At 35.9% G+C, this 13,428-nt stretch overlaps 1 protein-coding gene across 3 annotated transcripts; it reads left to right on the top strand.

Annotated features, from left to right (window-relative positions):
- Positions 1 to 2,479: 2,479 nt before the first annotated feature.
- On the top strand, positions 2,480 to 11,917 carry LOC112519809 (PHD finger-like domain-containing protein 5B). 3 transcript variants are annotated; one of them, XR_003069948.1, is made up of 2 exons: positions 2,480 to 2,574; positions 11,399 to 11,917. XR_003069948.1 is itself a non-coding variant. In XM_025128103.1 (2 exons), exon 2 carries the CDS (start codon positions 11,441 to 11,443, stop codon positions 11,771 to 11,773), a length of 333 nt encoding a protein of 110 aa, XP_024983871.1. In that variant the 5' UTR covers positions 2,486 to 2,574; positions 11,409 to 11,440; the 3' UTR covers positions 11,774 to 11,917. The 3 variants fall into 3 exon arrangements, 2 of the variants coding, with proteins under 2 accessions (XP_024983871.1, XP_024983870.1); XM_025128103.1 differs by having other exon boundaries at positions 2,486 to 2,574; positions 11,409 to 11,917; XM_025128102.1 differs by having other exon boundaries at positions 2,486 to 2,574; positions 11,386 to 11,917.
- The last annotated feature ends 1,511 nt before the right edge of the window (positions 11,918 to 13,428 follow it).

Here is a 13,428-nt window from a genome sequence, read left to right as displayed (position 1 = left end):
ATAATGTATAATTAAAATTAATTAATAGTTTTTAATTGCATAAATTAATATTCATAAATAATTAATATTTATTTATGATTAATAATAATAATAATTTATATTAATCAGAGTTATAATTGAAAAAAATGTCGTAAAACTTCTCATAAACTACTCCAAGTAGTTTATCAATAAGTTAACTTTGTGGAATCCAAACGATTACGTAAATAATAAGCTAACATATGTTTGTCAAACAATATCTTAAAGGACTTAAATAAACTTTTCATATATATGATGGTTTAGTTGACTTGATGATCTGTTAATGATGTTGTAGCCTCAGTAAATAATAAGTAATATTTCAGGTAATATTTAAAGTTTGAAAAGATGATATGCCACATATTTCTTATATCTAATAATTAAAATTTTACATAATATCAAAACTAATAACCAAAAAAAAACTTATCATTTCATTATTATATATTTTAATTGAATAAAAATAATTAATACACTCAAATTTCATATTAATATACAACCTTTTAAAAGTAATATAGAATTATTTATAAAATACTTAAAAAATAAAAACTATTAAATAAAAAGTTGAACAAAATAAACCAAATTAGAAAAGAAATTAAAAAAAAAGGGTTAAAAAAGTGCCACCTTTTTTATCTGTATAAACATTGCAACTCCGACGCAGCACCCACGTTAACAAAACCGTCACCTCCTTAACCTTAGCATCTTCAGCGTTGCACTACTTCATCTTTCTTCCATGGCCCTAAGACTTTTCCTGTTATAAAGATTTGGTTTTTCTAAATGGTTTTAATACTTATCAACACAGAAATTGTTGCATATTGTCAAAAAGAACATCTCTATTAAACCTTTTTATGGGTTTTTGTAGGCTTTATTCTTTCTTAAGATCAAGAACTTGATGATAAACATCGATGAAGGAGTTTAGATGGGAAACGGGGGGTGTTTGTGGCGTAAAAAGTGAAAAAAAGAGGAGAACAATTGTTACAGGACACTGACATGGAAACAACGGCCATCCACATAGGTGTACAGTAAGGTTATATTTTATTTCACAAATAATACGTATTTTATGTAATTTTTTAAATTTGATTTTTTTGCCACGTCATTTTAAAGGTATCAATCAACTCCTCAACAGGTAAATTGACCAATTTTAGAAATTGGTTCCCCAAGATAGAAACTATCAAAGTTTGTTCATTTTTTTAGGTGATTTTTCTATGATTAAAAAATAATCTATATTATATTATAAAGCATCTGACCGAATCTCTTACAAACAACTTTCAAAGCATTATGTACGAATATCATGCTAAATTACTTAATTTTTCAAGTTTACAAATTCTCAATGCTTTGGTACAATCGATTAAACATATCTCCTCATCCATGATCTATCGACTTTCAACTGATCCTCAGATTTATCAGCTTCACCCATATCCTTCTATTAGTCGATTGCTTCATCCATATCATTCCATCTATCTATTTCAATAGATTTAGATAACCTCCATCAGACAATGATTTAACAGATTTAGACAGATATACATATTGTTTTTCATTTCTATCACATCCTCTACTCATATATGTTCGAAGTAGGTTCTTCAGGATACAGACATATTCCAAGCTTCCAGGGTTAGTTTCCTTTAATTTTTTGTTTTTGTTTTTCATTTCAGTTATTTACACTATGTGTTATCTATGATATTTTTTTTTTCAAACAGAATCAACATCTTTCAAGGGTTGTTTTCTTCATTCTTTTGTTTGTTATTCAAGATTCAATTTATAGGGTTAATTTTTGTGATGAAGCTAATGCATCAATGAAAAAATGTTCTTCTTTGTGATTACAGACATAATGATTAGGGGTTAGTACTCATACGACAGTGGAATCCAGACATTTCATCTATTCTCTTGGTTCATTTATCAATGCTACTATACCACATGCTATTTCCTTTCTGTGCGTAAGTACAATTTATTAAAACTTCATGTTTGAAATTTTTGGAACAAACAACATAATTAAGATAATCATTATAACAAAATATTTAATTATTATCTTTATAAAAAAATTTATTATTAAACCAAAAATAAAAAAAACTTCTTTATCAAACCTAAATTAAGTTATAATAAAAAATATTGAATTAAAAGAATTACATAGAAATAATATAATTTTTAAATAGTTAATTTAATACGATATTTTTTTTTCAAAGTTTTATGATATCTTTAAATTTATATTTTGTTCAAAAAAACATTATTGTATTTTTAATAACACATAAAACTATATTATAACATCGATAGAGAAAAGAAAAAAAAAAACATTAAAATCAAGATATATTTTGTTAAATTATACGAGTACCCTTCTAATTATTAAAAATTAGAATGAATGTTTTATTCGTAAATATTTAATGTAATTTTCTTTCATTATTGTGAAAAAGCAAACAACAATGAACATCAAAATTTACTTGAGTTTAAATAGTACTATATCGGACCTAACCGAACTACGAAGCCCCAATTTTGTGCATGCTCCTGGAGGCCTAACAAGGGACCGCGTTATCCTGTGATATTTCTTCTGCCGACTGTCTCACTGTTCATCAGGTTAGATGTTTTTTGTAAATCAACTTGTGGTTCTTCATCTCTATGCGTGCGTATTTGCATATTTGCCTTATGTGTGTGTTTCTTGAGTTTTTTTTATTGTGCTTCCAAATTTTGTAATCTTCATGTTGAAGATTTGCGCAGTTAGTGATGAAACCCTAGAAACTTGTTAATTTTAAGGACACGGATGAGCAATTAACACCAACATTCAGTGCTTATGCAAGATTAGAACGGGGAAATGATGTATTTGAATATATTTGTCTGATTGAAGTGAATATGGTAAAACTTGAGTTTTTTTTTTTGGGTAGGGTTCTTGCGGTATGAAAATGATACGGGGTTCTGAATTTGTGAGATGTATGATGAACACATTGACCGATTGGTGTTAGGATATAAGCATTCATAATTTATTTCAGAATAGGTATTCATCAGCTCTTTGCTATATGATTTGTGAAAGCTAGATTCTCGTATGTTGTTTGATGGGAGACAAAATATATATTTTTAAGAATCATAAATAGAGGGTCTGGTTGGACTTGTTTAAATGGTTGAAACTTAGGGTTGTTTACTGCCTGATTACCGCCTTTTACTGGGTAAGAGGTGCTTACTCTGTCAGAAATGTGTTGTTTGCCTTCTTACCGGTCTATGATGTTGACCAAGATGTTGACCTGGTAAGCTAAGGCCTAAGGGAGGGACTCTTAGCAGCCGTTTACCAAACCTTTAACCGGTGAGCACTTATCGGCAAGAGTCACCATCCTCATGTACCTTTTTATGTAACATTTCCGGCCATCAAAATGGATTGTTGGTAAGCGTCTATCACCAGGTGCATTTATCAGCTCCTAAGTTGTTTATAAGATGCTGCTAGTTCACCTAACTTTTCTCAGGTCAAACTGTGTTGACTTTTCCCTGGGTTAAACCGCGACTTTGTTGGCCTTTGGTTGAACTTAAAGGTACATCCGCTCAGAAAAATTCCTGGGTCCGCCACTGCTTACCGCGTAAGACTCTCGTTCTTTGTCTTGCCTCTTTTTTGTAAGATTCTCAGTTTTTTCTATGCTAACCTAGTAAGGTAAATGTAAACCACAAGCGTTTGGTAAACGCCCCTTACTCAATCAATGCTTACCCAAACTACACTCTTACCCAGTTAGCTTTTACCCAATCTCTGTTGGTAACTACCCTTTATTCTCATAACCTTTTCACTTGTGAATTGCCTAGTGAATTACCTGTGGTGCTTCAATCGGTGGTTTCTCATGACCATATAACAACCAACTTCTTGACACTCTTGGAATCTTCCAAAATAGGGTCACATTTGGCATTCTAACAAATTTTTTTCATGCTATCTACAAGCATAAACTTCATACAATCATCAACCAACATTACATTACTAAATATAATGTTTTTTATGTAATTAGTAGTCATAACGAAAGATGATTACACAATTATCACACAAAAGTTAGGTGAACTAGCATCTTATAAACAACTTAGGGGCTGTACCAAATTCTCTATAAAGTTTGGTTGTCTGTGTAGATAAATTTGTCAGTCTGGATAAGTTGATGTTTTTTTTGAAGATATAAATAAACTCACACCCTCCTCACCTTTGGTGAGGTTTGAACCTTTGATCTCCTATGACGCCAGAGACTCACATACCGCTAGGCCAATGGCCCTTTGGTTGGATAAATTAATGTTGTTGTCTACTTTTTTTCTGAATCAACAATCTGAATGACAAAATGACCGATTTACCCCTAAGTATGAAATATGTGCTATTTGATAATTGTTGTTGATTTTTTAATAAAGCAACCTATGAGTAACGACAAATGGTAGCAACAGATGGCAAGAGAAATTGAAGAAACCAAATGACTGCATCTTTTTCCTCTTCTAAGCTACATCCTTTTCTTTTTATAAATTTAAGAAACCCAAATGACTGCATCTTCTTCCTCCTCTAAGCTACATCTTTTGCTTTTCCAAATTCTCCCGGTAGCTCCATCTTATTTTTGTAACAAATGTGGCCGAGGATTTGAAGAAACCAAGCAAGATCCATGAAAAATTAAAGAAGAACTCGAGATCTTATCACTCCTTATCATCATCATCTGAAGCAACAATGGACCAATTATCAAAACTTAACCTTCAAAAGCTTGGATTTATAACTGTTGGTCACAACTTGGGTTTATAACTGTTGTTCATTGTCGGTTGCCGAAAGAAGGTTGACGTCGACAGTGCATGTATGTCTCAAGTGTGCAGAAATCGATTTGGAAGAGAGAGCTTGAAGTTGTAAATCAATTTGGAGAAATTGAGTGTGCATTTCGGTTTGGAGGAGAAAAGAATTATAGTGGCTAGGGTTAAGTTTTTTAGATTTGGGATGTTTACTAAACCAAGGGCAGCCTTGTCTTTTTTTGGCTGAATGTGGACAACAACTCTTCTCCATCTGTGCTATAAGCTTACATTTGTGCGAATAAGCCACAAGCAAACACTATATTTTGTTTGTGAGAATAAGCTATTTAACCCATTAAGCTCGTTAAGTCCTAAGTAAACACCCCCTTATACTACTTTTTTCCAATTATATCTCACTTCCTGACTAGTTGCTCAAATACATGTATTATAAAAGAATGAGACTTCAAATGGCAAAAGAAGTGATATTTTTGAAGACATTAAATGACAGAAGATCTGATCTCTTTGGAGCAACGGTGGAACCACATTGAAGGAAGGGCATGCATGTGCATACCCTCAAACTTATTTTGTAGCTCTTGGTGGAAAAATAAAAAATAAAATTTTATTCAGTGGTATTGCATATTGGGAATCTTTAAGTGAATACCACGTTATAAAGGATGGAGGGTACCTTAGCTACAGGAGAAAATGTCTCGAGATAGTCAACCCCATAGGTCTGAGCATATCCTTTGGCTAACAATCGGGCTTTTAGACGAGCCACGGGTCCATCTGGATTAAGTTTCACAGTGAATATCCATTTACAGCCAATTGCCTTTTTTCGTGCAGGTAACTCTACCAATCCCATGTATCATTATGATCGAGAGCATTCATCTCATCAATCATAGCATCCCGCCATCCAAGATGGGCAAAAGCTTCACCAACCGTTTTAGGAACAAATAAAGAATCAAGTGTAGAGATCAAAGAACGAGAACATGTAGAAAGTTTATCATAGGAAACAACAAAAGAGATAGGGTAAGTGCATGAGCGCTTACCTTTCCGAAGAGCAATGGGAACATCAAGATCAGAACCTGTGTATCGGAAGCTGGTGGATCACTCGAAGCAACAGGATCATCATTAGGCGGATCTGTAGACGATGATGAAGATGGTGTTGGGTCAGGATATGATGTAGGTCATTGCCGCCTATTATATACATGAACTATTGGTGGTTTAGTAGGCTCTTGGGTCTATGTCAAGTCGGKTGGGGTAGTAGACTTAGGAACAAGTATGATATACACCAACAAATCATCACTATCTCTTGGGTTGCAAGGAGTGGACATAGGAAAGAAGGGTATATATGTAACGTCTCGTGATACAATGTATCGACTAAGCATGGGGGGAAAACACTTATACCCTTTTTGAAGTCGAGAATAACCAAGAAAGACACATTTTAGAGACTTTGGATCCAACTTAGTTATATGAGTTCGGGTATCGTGGACAAAACAGGAACTACCAAAGATCTTTGGGTCGATAGGAAACAAATATTTTGTAGGAAACAGAACTGAGAAAAGACTTTTACCATCCAAGACAACGGAAGACATTCGGTTGATAAGAAAACAAGCTGTAGCAACCGCATCAGCCAGAAGACTTTAGGAACAGTCATGTGAAATAATAAGAAGACTTTAGGAACAGTCATGTGAAATAATAGACCCCGAGCCACCTCTAGGAGATGACTATTCTTTCGTTCTGCAACCCGATTTTGGGCTGGTGTGTCAACACAGGAAGACTCATGAAGAATGCCATTTTGAATCGTATATGACTGAAATGTTTGGGACAAATATTGTTTTGCATTATCACTACGAAGAGTTTGAATGGAGACTTTAAACTGGGTTTTAATCTTAGATAGTGTGAACAAAAATGTGTGAATACCTCAAATCGATTTTTCATAAAGTAAAGCCAAGTAGTGCGAGAGTAATCATCAACAAACGTAACAAAATACTTAAACGCAAGTTTTGAAGTAACATGACATGGTCCCCAAACATCATAATGGACCAACTCAAATGGGGTTGAGGCCCGCTTATTATAGACTCTAGGACTTAAATGAATACACGAATGTTTGGTAAACTGACAAGACTCACATTGTAGAGAAGGTAAATAAGAAAACTCAGGACACAACTTCTTTAGATTCTGTAAAGATGGATGACCTAATCGAAAATGAACTTCAAGTGGAGACGATGAGTTGGAACAAGTCAATGAGGAAGGTACTTGATGTTCAAATATGTATAGGCCATCAGTCTCCCGCCCTCTACCAATAATCCTCTTCGTCGTCAGATCCTGAAAGACACAGAAATCAGGAAATAATTTTACAATTTAAAGCACGGGTAATTTTGTTGACTGATAGCAAATTGAACGAGAAATAGGTAGGCTCAATACGGAAGATAATGAAAAACACAAGGTAAGATCGATGGTGCTAGAACCAAGGATAGGTGTGGTAGACCCGTCAGCAATTGTGACATGTGATAGGAATTTGTGTTTAAGGAAATTAGAGAAGATGGTGGGATTACATGTCATGTGATCTAAAGCACTTGAATCAATGACCCATTTGGAGGCAGAAGATATAGGCATGTACTAGAGTTACCTATCTCAGCAAATGAAGCAGTCGGAGCAGTGGAATTCTTAGTCTCTAAAAGTCTGAGCATATTCTTCTGCGGGTATAGTAACAGTACTATTTGAGGCAGAGGCAGAGGCAGAGGCAACGTGCGCTGAACTCCTCAGATGTCTGGCCAAAAGCTTCTTACATGTGCGCTTGGTGTGATCTAACTCATGGCAGTAGTAACACTCAACATTATCAGAATCTGGAATAGTAGCCTGTGAGTCGGTTGTTTGGTCACTGTGGTCACTGGCCACCTCTAGAGCCACCACGGTGATCCCCACGAAATCTTCCTCGGTAGCCACCACGAAATCCCCCTCGACCAACCAGAGCACTGTTGTGACCAGAAGTTTAAGAAGCCTGAAGATTCTCATTCCTAAGAACACGGGCAAATGTTTCTTGAAGAGAAGGAATAGCAGATTCATTCAAGGACTAAGATCTGATAGAGTCAAATTCTGGTCAACAACCACTTCTTCCCTTTTAGTCTGCATGGCTTTGACATCAACACTTAATGGAAGAAGAGAGTTAAGTTCCTCATACACTTTCTTGAACTCCATGACATACGTCGTGAGTGATCAAGCCTGTTGTTCTCCATGATGAAAGGACTTACAAACACTATAGACTCGAGAGATGTTACTTTGTCCAAAATACAAAAAATCAAGGTAATCCATAAGTTCCTTCACATATTCACAGTGACTAACCAGAGGCGAAACAGAAGGCTCAATAGTATTGATAATTTGCAAGTACAAACGAGCATCACTTTGGAACCATGAATAAGAACCGTTACCTTTAGGAGGATCCGATGTGAGATGAGAAGCCATTCCCATGCTCCGGAGATTGATACGAATAGTTTTGCTCCACTCAAAGTAGTTGGAGCCATTAAGTTTGTTGTCGGTGGGGTTAATATTTACCGGAAGCATCTCGGGTACACATAAGCTACTGGTACTGTCCGATGTTTTGTCTTCTCCAGTCATCTTCCAATAAATCACGAACCAGAAGAGAGAATGTAGAAGTTAGGACGAAGAATAGCAAACCAGAAAGCGAACGATGCACTCACAAGGTGCCAAATAAACCAACGAACATAAAACTTCCAATCCAAGGAAACTACAACAAACAGCTGCAAAACGAATTGAATCCGCAGCTTGGACTCGGGCAACAAGCAAACAACAGCAACAAAACTTGTTGTCGCTCAAACAGCAATTGAAAGCTTGCTGTCGACCAAAATAATCAAGCGAAACAGTCCCGAATCACAGCAGCACCAAACAGCCGAGGAAACAACACCCAAATGCAAACATATCTGAAGTCGTGAGGAAGAAAAACACGCTCAGATCTGGATTAAAAAGAAACGGCAGCAACCAGATCCAGACAGTAGCAAATTGTAAACTAAAATGCCTAGGATCAAGAACCCTTGCTGCACAAGAAACCCTAAAAACAAACAAACCCTACCAGCCGTATCTTTGAAACACGACCAGATTTGAGAGTCAGCAAACAACAGCCACGAGGAACAGATCACAAGGATAAACGAAGCCCACAAACAACCAGCAAAACCGATCCCACACAATGAAGAAACCGAAACTAGAAGAACAAGAATCCTAACCGAAGAACAAAAATTTCGATCCGCAAAACTAGTGATTGTTATGAAACCGAGCTCTGATACCATTTAATTAGTGAGTCCATGAGGGGTGTCTGTGAATCCATGACTTGGTGAGTTTGGTAATTAGCTAAATCAAAGTAAAACCGAAAGTTAAAAGTGTAAAACACAAAAATATTAAAAATTAGAAAGAAATAGAAAACCGTCATGCCTTGTAAAAAATGTCATGGCGCTCCTCAAGCCGCCATGGCATGAGCCACGCCTTACCTAGATGCTCTGGGACTTAACTTGACAGCAAAGATGAGTCTTGCGGGCCTTTTAGAGCCATGTGTTTTTCTCGTTCACTTTTAATGATGTGGTTATTTCTATGGGAATTTGGGAACAATTTCACTCATTGAAATTAGAGTGGAATAACTAGATTGAAAGAGGGAGGCAAAACGACTTATGCTTTGCTACATTAATCTCATGACTCCTTATGGTTCAATCTGTTGCTTTATTTGTGATATATATCTAGATAATCACCTCCTTTCTTTGTTTGATAACCATCTCTTCATTTTATTTCTAACTGCCATCACTTCATTCACTTATGGTTGAGGAAGGTGATTGCATGTATCTTACTCTTCTTTAAGTGGCACCAAGGGGTTGTTTTGTAGATGTCGAACGACTTGGTGCAAAATGACTAAGTGGTCAAAACAAGTAAGAAGTTTTGCATGATTTAACGCAAATTGAAAAATGGTTTGTTTGGTAATGCTCTGAATGACAAAAATTATCATTTTAAACCTGTATACGATTTAATCCTGAATGAAATATGTTGTTTGATAAGTGTTCTGAGTAAGTAAAATTCTTTACAAATATATTACTTTGCAAATATAGACAACCAAAATCCCAATAATACATCTACAAGGATTAAACATCCAACCAAAGGGCCTTTGGCCTAGTGGTATGTGAGTCTTTGGCCTCCTAGGAGGTCATGGGTTCAAACCTCACCAAATGTGAGGAGGGTGTGTGAGTTTATGTGCTCTGTTTGCCTTATATATATTATTATCTACTTAAAAAAAAAGGATTAAACATCCAACAACACTCCAGGAGTATATTAGCATTTCTAATAGGCCCACTTCGGTTTGTAAGCCACGTTTCTTACCAAATTTTTGCCACCAATGCTGGTTTCTAGGTGCATAGAAATTAAAGCGCTATTACACAACATTTAGCAATTAGTGCTATTGCACAACATGTTAGCATTAGTAGAGAAAAATTGCTACTAAAGCTTAAGCTATACATACATAGAGAATAGTGACTCAATATTGGGGGTGGGAGATTTGTTGATGGAATATATGAACAGCACAAAGGATTTTGACTGTTGATTTATATGGATTGCAATGATTAGTGAGTGATTCTATATGAAGGCATCCCATTTGTATTGCCTCATAGAGTAAATAAAAAAATTGATGTTGATAAAGACAACATACGAAAACTCGAAAACCGTAATCCAAACAAACAAAGAAGTGTTATTGGGTTCTTTCTGCGGCTACAAAATGTTCTTGAATTGGATTGTGCTTTGGCTCGAGGAGGCAGCTATACGCCACTCATGAAGAAGCCGTAATAAAGACCCCAATATTAGGATTTGCCATCTCGGTTGAGACCACGTATCCACTCATCATGGTAGCACATGGTCAGTAAAACTTAAAAGGTTATCAAAGAATGGTTACCCTCTGATTGTTCTGCAGACCAACATACACCAGGTAAACCAAACCAAACAAGCCCAGTTATCCCAGCCGAAGGTGGGGTGTGGGGGGATGGGATGTACGCGTACCTGTCATTTACCCTAAGAAGTAGAGAGACAGTTTCCGTGAACCAAACTTGTGAAAAATATGAGAGACAAAGGAACTTGCCCAAAAAGTTTTAATAGCTTGAAAAAAGGCCAAGAAATCGAAAGTGATGAAATGAAGATGAACTAAGGCCCTGTTTGGTTGGTTTTCCATTAAGTCCTGTATGGATAAAGTTGCTTGTGTAGATTAATACGGATTGAGAAGATTTTTGTTTGGGAGGGTTTTTCTATAGATGGAAGAAGCGTGTTTTTTAATTGGGAGGGGAAGGTTTAGAAAAAAACTTCACTTTATGTATAAAGCTCCCCCTTAGAAGCCGACATTCTATATCATTAAGCTACTACCAAACAGTCATGTAAAGCTGACTGAATAAGGTACGAGTCCCATTAAGCTCATGAAGCTGCTAACAAACAGGCCCTAAGACTAGTTAAAAACAACACCATAAAAACAGAAGTAGGTAAGAGAAAAAAATACAACCCCGAATCTATCTTATTGCTCTGGTATGGTGGTATGAACAACAAAGAAGTCTTTCTGCTAATCCTTTTTATTAGAACTTTCGACAACTTGCAGTTTTCAGTTTACTCTTTATTTCAAGTTCCATTCTAATCAAAGTCACATAGATATTTATTGCAGGCTATTATAGTTTCAGGGAGTTGAGAGCCTGTTGAGGAAATCATGGCCAAGCATCATCCTGATTTGATCATGTGCAGGAAGCAACCAGGAATCGCCATTGGCCGGCTTTGTGAAAAATGCGATGGCAAGTGTGTAATTTGCGACTCTTATGTGCGTCCATGTACACTTGTGCGTGTGTGCGATGAGTGCAACTATGGGTCCTTTCAAGGTCGCTGTGTTATATGTGGAGGTGTGGGTATTTCTGACGCCTATTACTGCAAAGAGTGCACACAGCAGGAGAAAGATAGAGATGGGTGCCCGAAGATCGTCAATTTGGGGAGTGCTAAAACGGATCTGTTCTACGAACGTAAAAAATATGGATTTAAGAAACGATAATGAGTACATTTTTCTTCGAATGGTTGTAGTTGAAGATGATATCAATTTTTCACAGATGATGTAAAACACCTTGACCATTTGAACTTGGAGTTAGAATTTGTGTATTTGATTGTGTCGGTATGTTTTATGCCTTTTCTTTTTTCATGTTGACTAGTTGCTTGTGTGCTATGCTACATATTTCTCTTACAGTGTTCTAAATGTATCACGCTACAACCACAAGGGTGGTGCCTTATTGGTTTGAGCTTGACTCTAAAAGTCAAAATTACTGGGAGGTCTCATGTTCAAATCTAAGGAGGAATAAAAATCCCCTTGTGGTCACGGAGGTTCAAATGCGGAGACTCTGGGTTATCTGCAAAGCAGGTGGTCTCCCTGGGATTAGTCAGCTCGCATAACGGGTTGGATATTCAGGTTAATAAAAAAAAGTATCACATTACTCTTATGGCACGTCATGGTTCAATGCTCGTTTTCTTTAACATTATTTAATCTTTTGTTATTAGCTTTTAATTTTTATAATACTTTTTAGGTTTTTATTTTGTAGTTTTTAGTATATAATCCACTTGTATATGGTTTTATATAGAAGTAATAGCAGAAAACATGTCTATATACATATACTTATTATATAATATATATATATATATATATATATATATATATATATATATATATATATAGGAGCGATCAAATGAAAACCACCCTCATTTGTACAAATCGTACAAACCACCCTCATTTGCTACTATAAGTCGTGTTTTGGAAAATGTTTTGAGTTTATTATGTTATTAAGGTTTGAGGCTTTATCTTGTCTTGACGACATGCCTGGCACCATTTTGAACCTTGCCCTTTACATAAGCATTCAGTGCCAATTTTTGGCCCCTTATGGTCTGTGTTCATTTGAACACCGTGAAAAACAGATCAAATCCAATTAATGAAGATGAAGAACAGAACTACCCTTTAATAAAACATTGATAAAAGATAGAATTTTGTAAACCAGTGACAACCACATGCTTGATTGGTAGTGATGGCCAAACTGGCCCGGATCAGCCCGGGACCAGCCAAGGGACCGGGACCGGTGAGGACTGGTTATGGGACCGACGGTTACGACCGATTGTACTTTTCGTCCGATTTATGGGACCGGGACCGGTTAAAAAAATTGTTAAAAAAAGCAATCTAATTGATTGAATACAGTTAGCAAAGTTTGTATGGGGTTTGCAAAAGATCCCCACTCCATATATATGTGACATTTTGATTCGATGTTGATCTACAAGAGAAATAACTCATAATTGATGGAACCATATATGTAGGGGTGGACCTCTTAAGGTCCAAGCCGTTTCCTCCGCACTCGTTTAACCAATTTTCGTAAGTAAAATCTTTTAAGGATATGAAAGGGGTGCACCCGCTAAACTTAGAGGATGCTTTGGGATATCAAAAAATTATAAGAAATATTAACCAAAAAACCTAAAAAATCCATCAAAATCAACCAAAAAAACTTGATTTTTTTCCTTCCGAAAATGGAAAAATTAAGTATAAAACGCATCAGGTATTTACGAGACTTTAATCCACCTTAAAGATACACCCACTCAACGAAAATCGTAAATCAACACTAGAGATATGGTAAGATTCACCAATGAAGATCACGCTACTTCTTACAATCCATACGG

The sequence above is a fragment of the Cynara cardunculus genome (genome assembly GCF_001531365.2).
Source record: "Cynara cardunculus var. scolymus isolate 2C chromosome LG 10, CcrdV1, whole genome shotgun sequence".
Lineage (NCBI taxonomy): Eukaryota > Viridiplantae > Streptophyta > Magnoliopsida > Asterales > Asteraceae > Cynara > Cynara cardunculus.
This window is presented reverse-complemented; position numbering and strand designations above follow the sequence as displayed.

Excerpts from the sequence above, each read along its gene's own strand:
- LOC112519809 (XM_025128103.1), top strand. The coding sequence starts at position 11,441 with ATGGCCAAGCATCATCCTGATTTGATCATGTGCAGGAAGCAACCAGGA.